Consider the following 18,865-nt stretch of genomic DNA (forward strand, 5'->3'; position numbering starts at 1 on the left):
CATATCTGGACTACACAGGAGCGATGGCCAAGGGAGCCCCATTTCGTCCCCACAGAGGCATCTCGCAGCGGTCCGGAAGGCACGGGTCTCCAAGCAGCTCTCATGATGGCCACGGAGACGCTGAGCAGCCAGGCTCACACACGATTAACCCTCTTCCCACCCTGCTCAATTGGGCTAAAGGAAATGAAAATATTGCTACCCTATCTCTTTAGTTTCCGGTCTGGCTCCTGGTGGAGCGGTGGCTTCCCTTAGTAGAAAGAGATGCTGGATTTGCCCCCCGGTGGGTTCAAGACCTTGTCGTGAGAGCGAGGCCGCGGCCCCGCCGGGGTTCATGGCTGTCGACTACGGGCATGGGCTTCTGCTCCTTGACGAGGCCTGCTTCTCTGGCGCTGCCTTTCTTACCCAGCTCTGGTCCGGCTGGGATGCTCATCGCAGCTTTAAGATCCGATTTGGGTTCTTCTCTTTCATATAAGAAAACATGGTCCTTGGGTTTCTTTGGGTGTGCCAAGCGTGAAGTAGCAGTGACCGGGGACCCAAAAATGTCACTGGTCTTCCCTCCAGGTGGGTTCAGGTGCTGTCGAGTCTGCACAGGAGTTGATTCGTCAAAGATACCGCTTCCTTACCCCCTGGGGGATTTGTCCTCTTGGGTACGTTCTTTGGTTCTTCCGTTGGTCCAAAAATATTAGATGCCATCCTATTAGGCCTGCTGGATGGAGCAGCTTCTTCTGGACTTCCAAAAAGATTGCTCGATTTTCCTCCTGGGGGCTTCATGGCCCTGGAGACGGCGCGGCCGCCCTCGCTTTCCAAGCCCTGGAACATGTCGTCCGCCACCACCCTCAGCTCGCCGCGCCGGCATTTTCTTAAAAAGCTAAACATGCTCCCACCATTCCACTCTTAGGAATATACCCAAATGAAATGAAAGCATATGCCCACACAAAGACTTATATATGTTGTAGCAGCTTTAATTGTAATAATAGCTCCAAACTGGAAATAATTCATATTTATCAAAAGATGAATGTATAGACTCACACAGTGGGATATTACTTAGTAATAAAGAATAAACACACAACAAAAAGGACAAATTTAGAAATAATTATCTGAGTGAAAGAAGCCAGACCATGAAAAGTACATAGTCTATGATTCCATTTATATAAAGTTGTAGAAAATGCAAACTACTGTATAGTAATAGAAACACGGCTGGGTGTGATGGCTCACGCCTGTAATCCCAGCACTTTGGGAGTCTGAGGCAGGTGAATCACTTGAGGTCAGGAGGTCAAGACCAGCTTGACCAACGTGTAAAACCCCATCTCTACTAAAAATACACAAATTAGCCGGGCATAGTGGTGCGTGCCTGTAATCCCAGCTACTTAGGAGGCTGAGGCAGGAGAATCGCTTGAACCTGGGAGGTGGAGGTTGCAGTGAGCTGAGATCGCGCCACTACACTGCAGCCTGGGCAATAAATAGAGCAAGGATCCATTTCAAAATAATAATAATAAAGGCCATTTTAGGAGAATTAGTCATTTGTGTATCTCTTTCCCATTGTTGTAAACATTGCATAAAATAAGCTTCATGTGCTCATTATATAATTTTTGAAATACATATTTACTTTTAAAACTCTTTAAATAAGTAATAAGGTGATACAATTTTAAACCAATTTTGTGATATTTTCATATCTAGTAATTCTTTTGTTAATTTGGATTGTAATGAGCAGTCATGTCACAGAAGAGAAAATAATAAACAATAATGTTCTGCTTGTGCAAGAATTTTGCAATGTATCCTGAAATTACATGACGGCATTTTGAAAAGATTTCTCTTGACTTCTACTTTTGGTAATTTTGGACCAGCTCTTCTCCTGGAGATAGCTAAGAAAATTACTCAAAATACTTTAAAAAAAATCTTTCTAGATGTAAAATATATAAAAATCCTGAGAGATTTCCAGGCTTGGGTCCAGGAGAATGTGGTAATGTAGGAAAATGAGTCTGATGCTCAGGGTTGCTTTTGCAGTAGAATTATTTGCTAATCTCTTACAGGCAACTGAGGGACTGAGTGTTGATCTGGAGGCATAAGTGTTTGCTTATCTGGGAGAGGCAATTGTACAGTGATAGAGGAAAATATTTAGATACAGGCCCACTAAGTCTGGTAACCTTTATAAACTACCCCATGCTTTGAGTTGGGGACCCTGAATGAATGTACCATAGTGGTGACTTAAGCTGATACTCACATGGATTGCAACCTGACTGAGGACCCAGAAATCTTTAGGTCCTGAACTTAGATAAAAGTGATCCTGGATTGCTGGTGCCCTTAGGCACCTAGCCAAAGCAAATAAAATATTACTAAAGGAAAGTAATATAATCCTAGGCTCAAAAAAATATTAAAAATTAGCCAAGCGTGGTGACATGTACTTTAATCCCAGGTATTTGGGAGGCTAAGATGAGAGGATGGTTTGAGCCCGGGAGGTCAAGGCTGCAGTAAGCCAAAATCACACCACTGTACTCTAGCCTGAGCAACCTTGTCTCAAAAAAAAAAAAAAAAAAAAGACAAGGCCTTATTCTGTCACCCAGGCTGGACTGCAGAGACAATCACATCTCACTGCAGCCTCGAACTCCTGAACTAAAGTGATTCTCTAACCTCAGCCTCCCAAGTAGCTAGGACTACAGGCATGTACCACCACGCCTGGCTACTTTCTATCTCTCTCTGTTGTTTTTTTTTTTTTTTGTAAAGATGGGGTCTCTCTATGTTGTCCAGGCTGGTCTCAAACTCCTGGCCGCAAGCGATCCTCCTGCTTTGGTCTCCCAAAGTGCTGGGCTTACAGGCATGAGCCACATGCCCAGCCTGCATTTGCTTCTGTTGAGCACCCAGGGACATCACCAGCCCACAAACAATTTTTCAAAATTTTGAATAGCTTAACTTTTTTGGAGGCCACTCACATGATGTGAATTTGGGCTTCAAGTCCACAAGCAAGTTGGCTTATGGCTACAATTTGTCAGGACCTTTCCCTACCTCTGCCCTGGGGTGAGTGTGAGGCGAGAGTAATTCCGCCTTACCTTTAAGGGTGTAGCATTTGGGATTTAAATTTAATGTCTGGAGGATCTGATAAATCCCCCACTGTAGGTGAGCCAGAGCTTTTCCTTCCTTCCCCATTCTAGGATATATTTAAGTGTGCTTAGATTTTCAAATGTCCCCTGAGAAGAAAGTTTTTCTAACTTTCCTAAGACCTTTTTTTTTTTAACTTTTAATCCTTTTTTTTTTTTTGAGACTGAGTTTTGCTCTTGTTGCCCAGGCTGGAATGGAGTGGCACAATCTTGGCTCACCGCAACCTCCACTTCCTGGGTTCAAGTGATTCTCCTGCCTCAGCCTCCCAAGTAGCTGGAATTACAAGCATGCGCCACCACGCCCAGCTAATTTTGTATTTTTAGTAGAGATAGGATTTTACTATGTTGGCCAGGCTGGTCTCAAACTCCTGACCTCAGGTGATCTGCCTGCCTTGGCCTCCCAAAGTGCTGGGATTTCAGGCATAAGCTACCATACCCGGCCTTTACTTTTAATCTTGATACAGGCTGGGTGCGGTGGCTCACACCTGTAATCCCAGCACTTTGGGAGGCCGAGGCGGGCGGATCACGAGGTCAAGAGATCGAGACCATCACGGTCAACATGGTGAAATCCCGTCTCTACTAAAAATACAAAAAATTACCTGGGCATGGTGGCGCATGCCTGTAATCCCAGCTACTCAGGAGGCTGAGGCAGGAGAATTGCCTGAACCCAGGAGGCAGAGGTTGCGGTGAGCCGAGATTGCGCCATTGCACTCCAGCCTGGGTAACGAGCGAAACTCCGTCTCAAAAAAAAAAAAAAAAAAAAAAAAACCACAAGTTCCTCCAGATACCTCTAATTTCGATCCAACACCACAGGGTTTACTCTAGTTTTCTCCCTTTCCATCTTTGTAAGCCTGGCTCCCCATTTTCTTCTGCATATTTACATTTTTTTTTTTTTTTTTTTTTAGAGACAGGGTTTCACCATGTTGGCCAGACTGGTCTCGAACTTCCAACCTCAGGTGATCCGCCTGCCTCGGCCTCCCAAAGTGCTGGGATTACAGGCGTGAGCCACCGCGCCCAGCCTACATGTTTGTTTAATCCCCTTGTATGTAACTAATCTCCAGCCATGCCAGCCAACTGCTCCTCAGCTTTGTGGCGACCTCGTGGGCCACCGTGTGGCTGAGAGGGAGAGGAAAAGCTTTTTAGGCTTTGACTTGGTGATTCCATGGGATCGTTGTGGGCCCTTTGATGCTTTGAAGAATTTTTTACACTTCATCCATTTTTAGTTGTTTTCAACCGGAGCGTTGGCCAGAATGAAATTGCCTGTAGTATTCTCATAAGTTAAACAAGATATATTTTTATGTGTTCGATCAGAAGAAAAAAATGGAAAATTGAAAAGTACTACTTTGGGTGTTGCCTGTCTTCATTTGAAATCTTGCCTGGGAGATCCAAGATGGCTGATGATTAGCAGCTCGGGCACGTACCTCCCAGTGAAAGTGCAAAGAACGAGAGGACGCCACACTTTCAGACGAATATTAGTTGCTCACGGACCAGGAGATTCCCAGTGGAGGAGCTCCACGGGTCGCCAGGGCGACTCCTGTGGCCGGCGTGGCGGTCTTGCTGGTGCCTTAGCACGCCAGTTCTTGGTGCGGAGTCCGGAGATTCCCGGGCAGAAAAGCACCATCAGTCTTAACACCGCTGTTTTGGCCGGCTCAGTGGATTGCTCAGATTTCGGCGCAGGGAATCAACAAGTTGGACGTCAGAGACCCAGTTAGAAAGTCGGTAATTATAAAGACGACAGACGGACAAATATATAATGAAGGGAAGAAACCAGCGTAAAAAGGTAGAGAATACTCAAAATCAGAATGCCTCTCCCTCTACAGGGGATTGCAATTCCTCATCAGTAACGGAACAAGGCTTAATAGATTACACGTGTGTTCCAATAACAGCAGCAGGTTTCAAAACATGGGTGATAAGAAACTTCTGTGAATTAAAAGAACTTGTTCTAACCCAATGCAAAGAAACTAAGAACCTTGAAAAAAGGTTTGACGAAATGTTAACGAGAATGGACAATTTAGAGAGGAATATAAGTGAATTGATGGAGCTGAAAAACACAACACGAGAACTTTGCGAAGCATGCACAAGTTTAAACAGTCGTATTGATCAAGCAGAAGGAAGGATATCAGAAGTCGAGAACCAGCTCAGTGAAATGAAACAAGAAGACAAGAATGCAGAAAAAAGGATGAAAAGGAATGAGCAAAGTCTCCAGGAAATATGGGACTATGTGAAAAGACCTAATTTACGTTTGATAGGTGTACCTGAATGTGATGAAGAGAATGAATCCAAGTTGGAAAATACTCTTCAGGATATCATTCAGGAAAATTTTCCCAACCTGGCAAGGCAGGGTAATATTCAACTCCAGGTAATACAGAGAACACCACAAAGATATTCTTCAAGAAGACCAACCCCAAGGCACATAATTGCCAGATTTATTAGGGTTGAAATGAAGGAGAAAATACTAAGGGCAGCCAGAGAGAAAGGTCAGGTTACCCATAAAGGGAAACCTATCAGACTTACAGCAGATCTCTCAGCAGAAACCCTACAAGCCAGAAAAGAGTGGGGACCAATATTTAACATCCTTAAAGAAAAGAACTTTCAACCCAGAATTTCCTATCCAGCCAAACTAAGCTTTATGAGCGAAGGAAAAATTAAATCTTTTGCGAACAAACAAGTACTTAGAGAGTTCACCACCACCAGGCCTGCTTTACAAGAGCTTCTGAAAGAAGCACTATACATATAAAGGAACAACCAATATCAGCCTTTCCAAAAATATATCAAAAAGCAAAGAACTTTAACACAATAAAAAATTTACATCAACTAATGGGCAAAACAGCCAGCTAGCATCAAACGCCGGTATTAAACCTATATATATTTTAATTGGATAAAAAGCCAAAACCCATCGGTATGCTGCATCCGGGCCCATCTTACATGCAACAATACACAAAGACTCAGAGAGAAGGAGGAAGATTTACCAATCAAACAGAGAGTAAAAATAAACTAATAAACAAAAAGCAGGAGATGCAATTCTCACCTCTGATAAAATAGACTTTAAAGCAACAAAGATCAAAAGAGGCCAGGAATGACATTACATAATGGCAAAAGGATCAATGCAACAAGAAGAGCTAACGATTCTATAGATCAACGAGATAGAAAATTAACAAGGATATTCAGAACTTGAACTCAGACCCGGAACAAGTAAACTTAATAAACATTTATAGAACTCTCCACTTCAAATACACAAAACATACATTACCACCTCACACCTATTCCAAAGGTGACTATATAATTGGAAGTAAATCACTCCTCAGTAATCGCATAGCATTTTATAGGTTTAAATTAAATATTGGTTGGCTGTTTGTTTGTTATCTTCTTCCCTTCTTCCTTCCTGACTACATCATTAAGTATAATTATCAGTATAAAAGAGGTTTTCAATACCCATTACTAAATTGCATTCTAGCCTGAGCAAGAAAGCAATACTCCCATTCTCTCTCCCTCTTTCTTTTCCTTCTCCCTCCTCCCCATTCTCTCTCTCTCTTTCTCTTCCTTTTTCCTCCTTCCTATTCTCTCTCTCTCTTTCTCTAAAAAAAAAAAAAGAAAAAAAAAAGAAAGAAATCTTGCCTGGATCTTTTTTTTTTTTTTTTTTTTGAAACAGATTTTTGCTCTTGTTGCCCAGGCTGGAGTGCAATGGTGCAATCTCAGCTCACTGCAACCTCCACCTCCCAGGTTCAAGCAATGCTCCTTCCTCAGCCTCCTGAGTAGCTGGGATTACAGGCCTATACCACCACACCCGGCTAATTTTTGTATTTTTAGTAGAGACGGAGTTTTATCATGTTGGCCAGGCTGGTCTGGAACCTCAGGTGATCCGCCCACCTTGACCTCCCAAAGTGCTGGGATTACAGGTGCACGCCACCATCCCTGGCTGATTTTTGCTCTTTAAATAAATGTTTTTAAATTTTAAATAATTGAAACAGGGTCTCACTCTGTTGCCCAGGCTAGTCTCAAACTTCTGGTCTCAAGCAATCCTCCTGCCTTGGAGGCCTCCCTCCCAAAGTGCTGAGATTACAGGTGTAAGCCACTATGTCCAGCCTGGATCATGTTTAGTGGTAGCTCCTCATAAGTTGCCAGCTCTAGACAAAACTCATAGAGTGAATCACTTTCAATATACCTAATATACAAATGACGGAGGAAAACAGGGTAAGGTCAATTGAAATTCTCACCTCAAAAGGAAGCACCACACAGCTGTCACTAGCTTCATCAGTGTTTCTCAAACTTCACTGTGTGTATGAATCACCTGGAGATCTTGTTAAAACGCCATGTCTGAGTCACGGGGGCTGTGGCGGGGCCTGCGAAGCTGCATTCCTAATGTTTTCAGGTGATGTGTTGCTGCTGCCATCTGAGGGCCGTGCTTTGAGTAGCAAGTCTCTGGAGTGTCCATCATCCTTACTCCCCTGCTCAGGAGGAGTATATTATATGATACAACCAGCAAAGCTTAGAGGTGTTTTTAAACATTTTATTATTTTTAATTTACAAACATACACAAGGAGAACCCCTAAGTACCACTGGGATTTACCAATCTTATTGTATAACTTTCGCTGCCTCTGAACCTTTTCTTTGTTATTTGAAAGCAAATCCAACCATTATATTATTTCAGCTTGTGCCGCTACCAGATAAGAATAATAATAAGAAAAACAACCAGTATCATTATCACACAAAACTAGCAATACTTATAACACAAATTAACAATAACTCCTTGATTATCTCATAGTCAGTCCATACGCTGTATTCTCAGCTGCACAGTTTTTGAGCCTCTTCCCAAGCAATAGCTGATTTTCCTGGTCAGCTCCTCCAGGGGCTCAGGTTCACTCCTTTTTGCTGAACACCTTCTGTTGCTCTTCTCCTTGGACCTGGGGCTTTCCTTAGGGGCTGAGTACATGGGTGTATTCCTCCTACAATCATATTTTATGGTCTGCCAATTTGTGTCTGAGGGGAGGGTGTCTCTGTTTATTAATACACAATGCTTTAGAATAAGGCAAAAGCTTTAGAATCACGCCTTCTGAGTCTGAGCCCTACCTTCCTGGGTCTCTTCCCAATCCTTTAGCCTTAAGGCTAGGACAGTAAACAACAGCCTGGACATGAAGCCCAGAATATCAGCCCTGCTTCCGGTTGGCAGCCCAGGTGGCCTTGATGAAGATAGGAGTGTGGGTTTGTTCCAGGAGAAGCCTGTGGGACCAGGCATCTCAAAGTCTCTGAGAGGGAAAGTGATGGAAACCAAGCCAGATGAGATGACTGCCATGTACCCTGCACCTGAGCGTGGGGGTTGGAGGAGTGACATAAACGGCAGGGAGGTGCTGGGGGACTGACCCCTGGGTGCCTGGCCTGGCCGGTGCGCACACCCACTGGGGCGCCGAAGGGGCTTGTCCAGCCTCTGTTTGGAGGGCGTGGCCAGGACAAAAATTTAGCTTCAAATTCCTCTAGTTTTTTCCAGATATCTTCCCATTGCCAGGATATCACTACATTTTATTTTATTTTATATTTTGAGACAGAGTTTCACTCTTGTTACCCATGCTGGAGTGCAATGGCGCGATCTTGGCTCACCGTAACCTCCGCCTCCCAGGTTCAAGCAATTCTTCTGCCTCAGCCTCCTATGTAGCTGGGATTACAGGAGCGCACCACCACACCTGGTTAATTTTGTATTTTTGGTAGAGACAGGGTTTCTCCATGTTGGTCAGGCTGGTCTCAAACTCCTGACCTCAGGTGATCCACCCGCCTCAGCCTCCCAAAGTGTTGGGATTACCGGTGTGAGCCACCTGGCCTGGCTGATCTCACTACATTTTAAAACAGAGTATTAATTGGTTGTGCAATTCAGTGAGATGTGTGGTTCTCTGCCTCTGCCTCTCCAATCCCTGGCTATAGGCAGAAAGGGCCTCACCTAACAAAGGAACAGAGTGAAGCTTGTTCCCACTCTGCCATTGACACCCCCTCCAGTCCACCCCCCTGCTTGCATGTATCTTGTCTCTCTTGCAGCCTGTCCCTGAAACCCACGAGAAGTAGCCAGCACATTCTAACCCGACATTCTCCTTTGGACCCTGAAGCTCAAGAGAGAATGATGTGTGGTTTCCTGGCCAGCTGCTTCATGACCAAGTAGCAAGGAATGCCAAACACCCAGCCTAGAATAGGAGGATGATCCCATCCCTGCTCAGCTGGCACCATGTAACAGGATTCTGCAAGGTTGCGCTGAGTTTCCAGATTTCAAATCCTGTTAGGCAGGGCTCTTCTGGCCGTGTAGGACAGGATTCAAACTCAACGTTTTTTCAGCCAAAAGGGGGATTGATTGGAAAGATGTGGGCATGACACAGAACAGCCTGGTATCGGGAAAGGCCGGAGTAAGCTAGGGCTTCCTCCCTAGTCTTTCCTCTCCCCACCTCTTTTCTTTTCTTTTTTTGAGACAGAGTCTCACTCTGTCACCTAGGCTGGAGTGCAGTGGTGGGATCTTGGCTCACTGCAACCTCTGCCTCCCGGGTTCAAGCGATTCTCCTGCCTTAGCCTCCTGAGTAGCTTGGATTACAGGTGCCCACCACCATACCTGGCTTATTTTTGTACTTTTAGTAGAGACAGACAGGGTTTCACCATATTGGCCAAGCTGGTCTTGAACTCCTGACCTTGTGATCCAGCCTCCCAAAGTGCTGGGATTACAGACATGAGCCACTGCGCCCAGCCTTGCACTTTTAATAGAGACAGGGTTTCACCATGTTGGCTGGTGAAATTCTTGACTTCAGGTGATCCACCCGCCTTGGCCTCCCAAAGTGCTGGGATTACAAGCGTGATCTCACTGCGTCCTGCCTCCACCTCTTTTCTTGTGGGTTTCTTTCTCTCTCTGCAGACCCCACAGAGTTGCCTGGGCTGGAGGCCTCATAGAAGTGCCCTCAGTGCTGACCATACGCTGCAGTCCCCTGAGAAGCTACATGACCTCAGATGCCCAGGTCCACCTGGACCAATGAAGTCAGATGTCTGGGGTTGGAGCCTGGGCATTGCACCCCCCAGTGACTCGAATGTGCACACAGGGTTGGGAACCGCTACACTATAGCTTCAGGCACCCAGAGGAGAAACTCTTGCCGTTCTCATTCATGATTAGAGGGGCAGGACTCTGGGGAACCTATTTAGACCAGGTGGTCACACCCTCCAACCATAGGCTGGACAAGCCTCTGCGGCACCCCAATGGGTGTGCGCACTGGCCAGGCCAAGCTCCAAGGGGTCAGTCCCCCAGCAGCTCCCTGCCATTTGTGTCACTCCTCCCACCCCCACCCTCGGCTGCAGTGGGGCAGTCGTCTCAGCTGACGTGGTTTCCATCACTTTCCCTCTCAGAGATAAACTCGAAGGAGAAGCTGAGCTGCATTCTTGAGATCTGGGGATTTAATGGGAGATGTGCTCACAAGACAGGTGGTGGAGGAGGCCAGAATGGAGCTGGCCAAGCAAGGTGCCTGGCAGGGAAAGGGAGGCTCAGTGATGGACGCTCTCTCTCACCAGAAGCCTGCCATGCAGTGGCCAGGGAGACTCAGAGTCCCGGAAGAGGGTTTGGGGTGGGAGAGGCCTGAGCATGAGGGGCGGAGCTGGCACACTCTGGTTCCAGGAGGTGTTGGCCAAAGGACTCTGGCCTTGGGACTGATCAGGGCTGGTTTCCCTACATTCCTTTCAGGCCCTTCCCCCTCTATACTAAGCAGGGATGGCACCTGGACTTCAAGACCAAAAGCCCTTCTAGCTTTGACTGCACCGCTAGGTGCAGCACGCAGCTCCAGCCACAGTCTCCGGGCAGCCTTAGGCTGTGCCCCCTGCTCTGGTTCTAAGGCAAAGATCTTGGCCCTTAGCTGAGCTGGAGAGGAGGAGTGGTAGGTGTGGAAACAAGGGGCAGGACTCGGGTGAGCAGAGCTGGGGGCTGCAGAGTTTGCTTAGGACAGTCCTAATGCCTGCAAGGTCCTAACGTCTGCCCCACATTCCCTCTTCTATGTGGGGGGCTCCTACACTGTGTCCCCTCACCTACCTCTGATCCCCAGCATCCAGCTGGAGAGCCTTCTAGGAATTGTCCCTTCCCTTAGGAGGGCTCTCAGGGGTGGACCAGGTAACGGGACAGGGTTTGTTACCTTGGGGCCTATGTCCACACCAGGGGCTCCCCGACCCTGGGGCCTGCTCCCAGAACTGGGCCAGCCTCAAGGGCAGCCTCCAGGGTGGGTGGGGTCTCCCATCAAGGAGGACCTTGTGCCAAGGCCAAGGCCAGGCTTGGGAGTGGGGTCCCTAGGAAAGGTGCAGGAGCCCTGAATTATTTCCTGCTCAGCCTTGGATGTGCTGTGGAACCCACCCTGGCCTGCTGTCTCCTCATCTTTCTGCCCGAGAGCCCCAGGGGTCAGCACTGACCACTCTGACCCAGGCCCCGCCCAAGCCATGCCGAGGACAGAGCAAATGACACCATGATTGGGGCTGGATGTGCACTTCTCTTTCCAAAAAATATGAAACACACAGTCTAGGTATGGCAGAGGACAGAGCCTGGTTGGGGACTGGACATTACACACCCAAGGGGCCCTTGGCGGAGGCGGGCAATTTAACAATTGGTCTGAAAGTCAAAAAAGAGAGAACTGGTTAGTGGATAGCTGTGGGGGTGGGGGCAGGGGCTGTGCATTCAGGCCTGGACACAGGGACTGGCCAGCGCGGCCAGACCTTGGGCCTCACAGCAGCCCTGCCTGGGACCCATTCCCAGGGGTGGGGGCACCGTGGTCCCACCTAGCCATCTGTGTGGGTGGCCCCCGGTGCTGGGCACACTGGAAGAACCTGAGACCTGAACTCAGACCCTCTCTGTACCCGTGTGAATGTTCAGCATCCCGACACTGCCCTGTGGGGTTGCAGTGAGGAGCCCTTGGCATTGGGATGAAGGGTTCTGCTCACCCCAAGGACCTGGGTACTAAGGATGTCTTGGCCACTGCTGTATCTCCAGAGCAGACATCCACACAGCTTTTCAGTGAGTAAACAAAGGAGCAGGTGAAAAGGCGGCAGCTGGGCTGGTGCCTGAGGGCCTGTCCCCAGGGACACATGCTGGTGCCCACGAGGCTGTGCAGACAGTACCATGCCTGGACCTGCATCTCTGTGTGTGTGCCTGTGGGCTGGGTCCTGCCTCTGGCCTTTCTCTGAGGTTCTGGGTCTCAGATTGTAGGGTAGTTGCTTGTGTTGAGGACAAGCTGCTCAGAGCACCAGACTGAGCTCTGGGGACATCCTGTGCTTTACTGGCCCTGCTGTGGGTGCTGCGAGGCTGGTTGGAGGCTGGGCGAGGGGTCCACTGGGCAGGGGGCTGGCCATAGCAGGCGGAGCTCAGACGTACTCTCGGGCAGCAGTGGAGGGTCCGGGCCGGTAGGGCTGCGGGCTGTTGTTGGGTCTCTCTGGCTCCGGGCACGTGCAGCAGAGGAAGGAGCCCCCCAGCACGGCCAAGCCAGCTGAGGCCCAGCCCACGAACAGGGCTGGACCAAATTCATACCTGCAAGGGGTAGGGAGAATGGCATCAGGTGTGGCTGCCGTCTCAGGGTGTCCCCAGCCCCTGCCCTTGCAGAGGAAGGGCAGGGTGTGCGGAGCTGGAGGCTGGGGCCTCACAACCCCCTCCATCTCTCTAGATAAACTGGGGTGAATGCACTTCCCTTCTCCCTGCCCCCAGCTCAGAATATCAACACCACACTGGGTGAGCCAGGACCAAGGTGGGCATGAAGGCTGGAGGCTTGGCCTCACGCTTGTGCTCTGAGCAGCCTGGGCTCATTTCCTGATCCCGCCAGTGGAGGGGGCATGGGAGGGCCTGAGAGTCCTGCCCTGGAGGAGCGGAGCAATCCCTTTTTTCCCAGTCACAGTCTGGCCCCCCGAACTCCCAGCCAGGAGGGCTCCCGCTGCCCTTGGGAGAAGCCCACACCTTGGGAGAAGCCTCCACCTGACACTCTGGGCTCTCCACACCCAGGCCCTGTTGGCCAGTCCAGCCCCGCTCCTGGTCTCACTGCCTTGGTGCCTTTGCACACGGCACCCTCTGCTGGGCACTAAGCCTGCCACTCCCTGTGCCTTCCCGGCTCCTTCTCTGCCTTCAGAGCCCAGTTCAGATGCTACCTCCTTGTGGGGGCTGTCCTTGACACCCTCTCTGTGTTCACCCCGTCCCTTGTGCCGACCCCACTGCCACACTTTCTCCAGGAGGCCTCAGCCCCTTGCCCTGGGAAGCCCCCTGAGGGCAGACAGAGCATGGGATTCATCAGCGTCCCCAGGACCCAGCACAGGGCCTGGTAGCCCCCGAGTGGCCTTGGGGACTGTTGAAGGGATGGGGGGCTGAGTCCTGTCCTGACATGCCTGAGCTGGACCTTGCCTGGCGGACTTTGTGGCTGTAGCTGCCCGCCCAGGGAACAAACTTCGTACCTGAGATCTCCTCCTTTCCCTCCCCTCTCCATATATCTGCCTCCTCCAGGGATCCCTCCCAATTGCAACAGCCCAGGCATCTTTTCTCATCCTCTCTCCATCCCAGGGCCCAAAGCCCACTGGGACATCTGGGTTTGAGGCTGTTCCATTCTCTGCTTCTGGCTGGTCTGAGAGGTGAGGGAGGAGCCAGGGTGAGCCCAGGCCTTTTGCAGAGCCTCCTCTTCAACTCCTGTGCCCACAGCCTTACAAGTCCTGGTCATCTAGCTCCTGAATAGCAGCCTGCTTTCCACTGCTCCCTCCCTGGTACCCGTTTGGGGTACCTCTGCTCAGACCTTCGGGACAGCCGCCTTCCTGGTGTCACCCCCTCCCCACCATTCTGCACATCACAGCCAGAGGTACTGCCACTGCCTCCGCCCGGATGAGGAACAAAATCTTCCTATGGCTGCAAGGACCTCTATGATCTGCCCTTATTCTCAGGTTTCTTCCTGGCCCAGAGTAACTGCTGCCTCCTGCAGGAAGTTATCTCAGCTCTGCTGCCACCAGCAGAAATAAAAAGAGCTCAGGCTTGCTAGGCACTGTCCAGGGCCGAGGCACCGTGCCACACCCTCACCTGCATCTTGCTGGATGCTTGTGTTGAGGACAAGCTGCTCAGAGCACCAGACTGAGCTCTGGGGATATCCTGTGCCCTACTGGCCCTGCCCTGGGTGCTGTGAGGCTGGCTGGATGCTGGGCAAGGGGGCCCCTGGGCGGGGGACTGGCCATGTGTGAGCTGGTGCTCAGGTTCTAGCTCCATTTTACAGAGGAGGAAACTAGGCACAGAAGGATTGAGTAACTTGCCCAGGTGACACAGTGCACGCAGAGCTGGGATGGATTGATTGATTTTTTTGAGACGGAGTCTCACTCTGTCATCCAGGCTGGAGTGCAGTGGTGCGATCTTGGCTCACTGCAACCTCTGCCTCCTGGGTTCAAGCTATTCTCCTGCCTCAGCCTCCCAAGTAGCTGGGTTAACAGGTGCCCATCACCAACCCCAGCTAATTTTTGAATTTTTAGTAGAGATGGGGTTTTACTATGTTGGCCAGGGTGGTCTCAAACTCCTGACCTCAGATAATCTGCTCGCTTCAGCCTCCCAAATTGCTGGGATTACAGGTGTGAGCCACTGCACCCATCCAAAGCTGGGATTGAAACCCAGAGCCAGGAGACTTAGGTCCTTAGAGAGTCCTTGCTGCACCTGGGAGCCTGCCACAGGCCTCCCGCCCCTGTGGAGGGCCCCACCACACTCCACCTGGCTCCCCTCTTTAGAGCTTCTTGGATGGCAGCTGGATCCCGTTCCCCACTTCCTCCTCCAGGTGATCCAGTGGACAAAGCTCAGTGGCCCCAGAGGAGGTGATGCAAGAGACCCAAGCCCTGACACCCACCTGGCATTGACAGGTGTGCTTGGGTTGAAGAACTCCTGGGTCACCAGGGTGGCATACCATGAGACGGCAGTCAAAGTGCAGAGGCCTAAGGACAAAGCAGAGGGGCACTCAGCTCTGCTCTGCATCTCCTGGTGCTGGGGCTGCCTGCCATGGCTGTGATTGTGGAGGAGGGAGGGGCACTCACCTGCCAGGATGAAGAGAGCACCCCCGGAGATGGCGACACGGCCCTTGGCGATGGGGTTGCTGTCTCCCACCCGTGTGCACTTCATGCCAACCACACTGAGGACCATGGCCACGAAGCCCAGGAGCACGGCCACCACCATCAGGGCCCGTGCTGACTGGATGTGACCTAGGGCAGGCAGGTCGGCACTGAGCGGGGCTGGCGGGGATGGGGGTTGGGTGGGTGCCTGGAAGGAGCCCAGCTTGAGAGGGAGCTGGCCTGGGGGTCAGACCACCTGCTGGCAGGTGCGGGATAGTGCGGAGTGACAGCCCGGGAGTGAGGACAGGGCATGGGGGTGAGAGTCCCCTTCACTGTCAACACCACTCTCCACTTGCCCTTGCAGACTTTTCTGGTAGTTTGATCCCGCTGCTGCTTTCTGGCCTGGGGACTCCCTTTTGGGCTTGGCCCACCCTCCTAAGCAGTGGAGGATGGCTCCTCCAGGGGCCCCCAGAAGGAAGAGCTGAGGGTACCTGGGGCCCAGCTCAACCCAGCCTGAGCCCCGCAGCAACTCCTCCCTAGCAGCCATTCAGACAACAGTCACCTTCGCCTCTGTCCATGGCAGCTGGAAGCTTGCCTCTCCATGGGTGCAGGGGTCAGTCCTGGGCCCTGGGGGGCGCTTAGGAGACCTGGGTCCCTCAGCAAGGCTAGATGATGACCTGCCTGAATTGGCACAATGGGGCTGATTGATGGCCATGGGGAACAGATTGCCCCTAGAGGGGTCCTAGGCAGAGCAGGTGGGCCACCTCCACCCCAGAGTTAGAGCCGTAGCAGTCCCCATACCCCAGAAGGAGAGGGACGGCATGCAGACGCACCTGTCTGTGCATGTGCGTGTGTGTGCAGGCATGTGCATGTGTGTGTTTGCATGCATGTGTGTGCACCCATATGCTGGCATACTACCCTGGGCGGCAGAACTGGGGAGCAGGAGTGCACACAGTGTGTGTCTGTCTACTGAGTAAGGCGGAAGGTGGATGAAGGGTCTTAACTGAGCCTTTCAGAGTTCCACAGGTATTAGTATTCCCCTTGAGAGATGAGAACATCACAGTGCCAAGAGGGTTGGTGACTCGTTCAAGGTTATGGTGGCAGAGCGGGGATCTGGACCCACAGCTGCCAGATCCTAGAGCCCTCCCCTCCCACAGGGCAGCAGGCTGGCCTGGACTGTCAGGCGGGCACAGGGCAGTAGTGGGGGATTGTGGAGCAGGGGCTGGAGGATGGAGCCCAGCACAGACTGCAGACTGTGAGGAAAGCTTGCTCCAGAACCCCTTGCTGTTCCCACCTCCCACCTCCCACCCCACTGGCCTGAGGCCTACCGTCCAGGGCGAGCAGCGAGTCGTAGAGCTTGCACTGCACCTGCCCGGTGCTCTGGGAGGCGCAGGACATCCAGAGCCCTTCATAGAGGCCCACGGCGGTGATGATGGCGTCGCCTGCGTAGGAAGACTGCTTCCACTGTGGCAGGGCAGTGCTGGCGATGATGCCCACCCAGCCACCCAGGGCCAAGAAGTAGCCCAGGAGCTGGAGGCCTGAGTTGGCCATGGCCCAGGGGAGGGGACCAAGGGTCCCAGGACTCAGAGCTGGGCCAGGGTCCCAGCAGGGGCTGTGGTCATGGCCAGGTGGGAGGAGCAGCTGGACAGAGGGAGCAGTGAGAAGGAGGGTCAGAGGCAGGGAAGGAGAGGTGATGGGCGCAGCGGTTGGAGCAAAGGCAGTGGCTCTGGACTCCAGAATGCAGGGGGAGGTCCAGGGGCTGGAAAAGGCCAAGGCCCGCCCACAGCAGCCGCCTAAGCCAGAGCAGGGTCCCCAGCAAAGCTCATGCCCAGCCCCCTGGGGGCGGGGGGCCGGCCCACGGCCCAGGTGGTGTCCCTGCCCCGCCCCAGTTCCCCAGGGATAGGGAAGGGAGGGGCTGAGAGGAGTGACCCAGCTGCCTTCAGGGACTTTCCCCCCAGGGAAACCCCTTTAGGAACCTGATTCAGGTGCCCTAAAATTCAGATAATCCCTTACCCAAACACCAGTCCTGGGAGAATGGACTTTGCTCTTGCAAGGCTGATCCGACCCTTGGGGTTTTCTGCCCTTTGACTTTAGAACGGAAGGGAAAGGGATGCCAGCTTGCAGCAGGTAAAACTAGAGTTAGACGTCAAGGAGAACTTTTTGGCAGAGGATCTGAAGCTAGATGTGGGCAGATGGAGCTAGGAGTGGGGTGTTGGGAAGAGGGGTCATGGGTAGCTGGGAGCTGTGTGTGCCAAAAATCAGGAAGGCCAGACCAGGAAATATGTACTGTGGGGTCTTTTTGAGATCTGAGGGGGACAGAAAAGGGGCCCTATCAAAGCCGGGCCAGCGCTGGCTGCCGGCCAGCAAGGGGCCCGGTGGGGAGCTGGGGAGACAGCCTCGACCTTTTGGCATCAGCCTGAAGGAAGGCGGATTGCTCAGCCCCTTAATCCCCTTGCTGGCTGGCTTAGCAGCTCCTGCTGGGACCTGGAACACTGGGCCCTGGCCCCCAGCTCTAGAGCAGCCTGGCTCGGAGCAGCGGCCTTTGCACATTCCTGGGGTTCAGGCTGCCCCCTCCTAGCACCCCCACCTCCGTCTCCTCTCTCCCAGTCTCTCTCTCAGTCCTCAGGAGTAGGGGAATGTTTAACTCTCTTCGACCTCATTAGCAATCCCCTCACGTTCAATTGAGCCCCACTGCGGTGTAGGTGGAGGAGGAATGTCACAACCCTGCTCCCACTCCTGCCAGCCTCCGGCCACCCCCTCCGTCCCCGACAGCCCACCCACCTTTCCTGGACTGCACTGGGGGAAGGCAGGGTCCTGCTGCAGACCCCTGCTGGCTTCCTCCCCCACAGCCCCAACTCCCCTCTGCAGGGACAAGTCCCCAGCCTGCTCTGCTCCCTCGCATTCTTCACGTGGCTATGCAAACGAGAGGGTGCCAGGCGCTAAGCAGACAATGGCAGCCCTGTGTGTCCGCCCAGGGCGTAGGCCTCTGGTATGGCCTGCAGCTCTGGCCAGAGCTGGGGGAGTGGTCTGCTGTCTGAGGGTCAAGGGTAGGCACTGCTTGGCCTGTGGTGCCGCACGTCTGAGGCCCTCTGTGCTGGGAGGGTCAGAGTCATATGGATCCGGGCACACACAGACCTGCTTCCTGGACGATCTGTGGGTCCCAAAGAGCAAATGGGGTCTACGACAGTGGCAGACAACTAAGTCCTGAGCTCAAATTCTTCTGCCACAATGACAAGACAGTAGTATCGAGGGAGCCTCCTCCAACCTGCTGGGGCCACAGTGGGCACACTGTGACTATTGCGTTAATTTAAGCATGCAGGGTTGCATGCAGGCAGACAGGCCTCCTAACAGCAAGGAGCCCAAGGCAGAGGGAGGTAACAGGCCCACAGCTAGAAAGCAGCGGGAAGGGCTTCCCACTTGAATCTGTGTGGTGCTGGCCCCCATGGTATCTCCCACACTCCTTCCTTTTTGAGGGCAGCACCAGGTCCAGTTTGAAGGGAGGCGGCAGGCAGTCACAAGACACTCTCCTGAGGTGACTTGAATGACTGTGGTGCCTCAGGGTCCTCACTCTAAACGGAGGGTCTGCTTCATGGAGTTGTAGTGGTCTGTTAAGGTAAGCAGTGTCTGTGGAGGGCAGGGGCCTGGTGCTGGGTAGCTGCTCTGCACATGTTTCTCCAAAGGCGAAGCCCTCCTCTCCACGCTGGAGTTTGGCCCCTTTTCCCTGCCATCTGCAGGTGCTC

The 18,865-nt window shown here is 51.9% G+C and overlaps 1 protein-coding gene and 1 pseudogene across 2 annotated transcripts; both read right to left on the reverse strand.

Annotated features, from left to right (window-relative positions):
- Positions 1-248: 248 nt before the first annotated feature.
- LOC105705078 (jupiter microtubule associated homolog 2-like) lies at positions 249-819 on the reverse strand (annotated as a pseudogene).
- A 9,658-nt stretch (positions 820-10,477) lies between these two features.
- On the reverse strand, positions 10,478-16,842 carry CLDN19 (claudin 19). Of its 2 annotated transcripts, XM_012434463.2 has the most exons (5): positions 16,454-16,842; positions 15,111-15,275; positions 14,927-15,011; positions 12,451-12,603; positions 10,478-11,691 (listed from the first exon to the last, which is right to left on the reverse strand). In XM_012434463.2, the coding sequence occupies exons 1-5, from the start codon at positions 16,674-16,676 to the stop codon at positions 11,643-11,645; spliced, it is 675 nt and encodes a 224-aa protein (XP_012289886.2). In that variant the 5' UTR covers positions 16,677-16,842; the 3' UTR covers positions 10,478-11,642. The 2 variants fall into 2 exon arrangements, with proteins under 2 accessions (XP_012289886.2, XP_012289887.1); XM_012434464.2 differs by lacking the exon at positions 14,927-15,011 and having other exon boundaries at positions 10,478-12,603.
- Between the last annotated feature and the right edge of the window lie 2,023 nt (positions 16,843-18,865).

Source organism: Aotus nancymaae, unplaced genomic scaffold, assembly GCF_030222135.1.
Source record: "Aotus nancymaae isolate 86718 unplaced genomic scaffold, 86718_ANA_hifiasm-v0.15.2.pri h1tg000007l, whole genome shotgun sequence".
NCBI lineage: Eukaryota > Metazoa > Chordata > Mammalia > Primates > Aotidae > Aotus > Aotus nancymaae.

Excerpts from the sequence above, each read along its gene's own strand:
- CLDN19 (XM_012434463.2), bottom strand. The coding sequence starts at position 16,676 with ATGGCCAACTCAGGCCTCCAGCTCCTGGGCTACTTCTTGGCCCTGGGT. Across the intron at positions 12,604-14,926 it reads AGCACACCTGTCAATGCCAG|GTATGAATTTGGTCCAGCCC; the intron begins GTGGGTGTCAGG and ends TACCCCTTGCAG. Across the intron at positions 11,692-12,450 it reads CCCTCCACTGCTGCCCGAGA|ACCAATTGTTAAATTGCCCG; the intron begins GTACGTCTGAGC and ends TTTGACTTTCAG.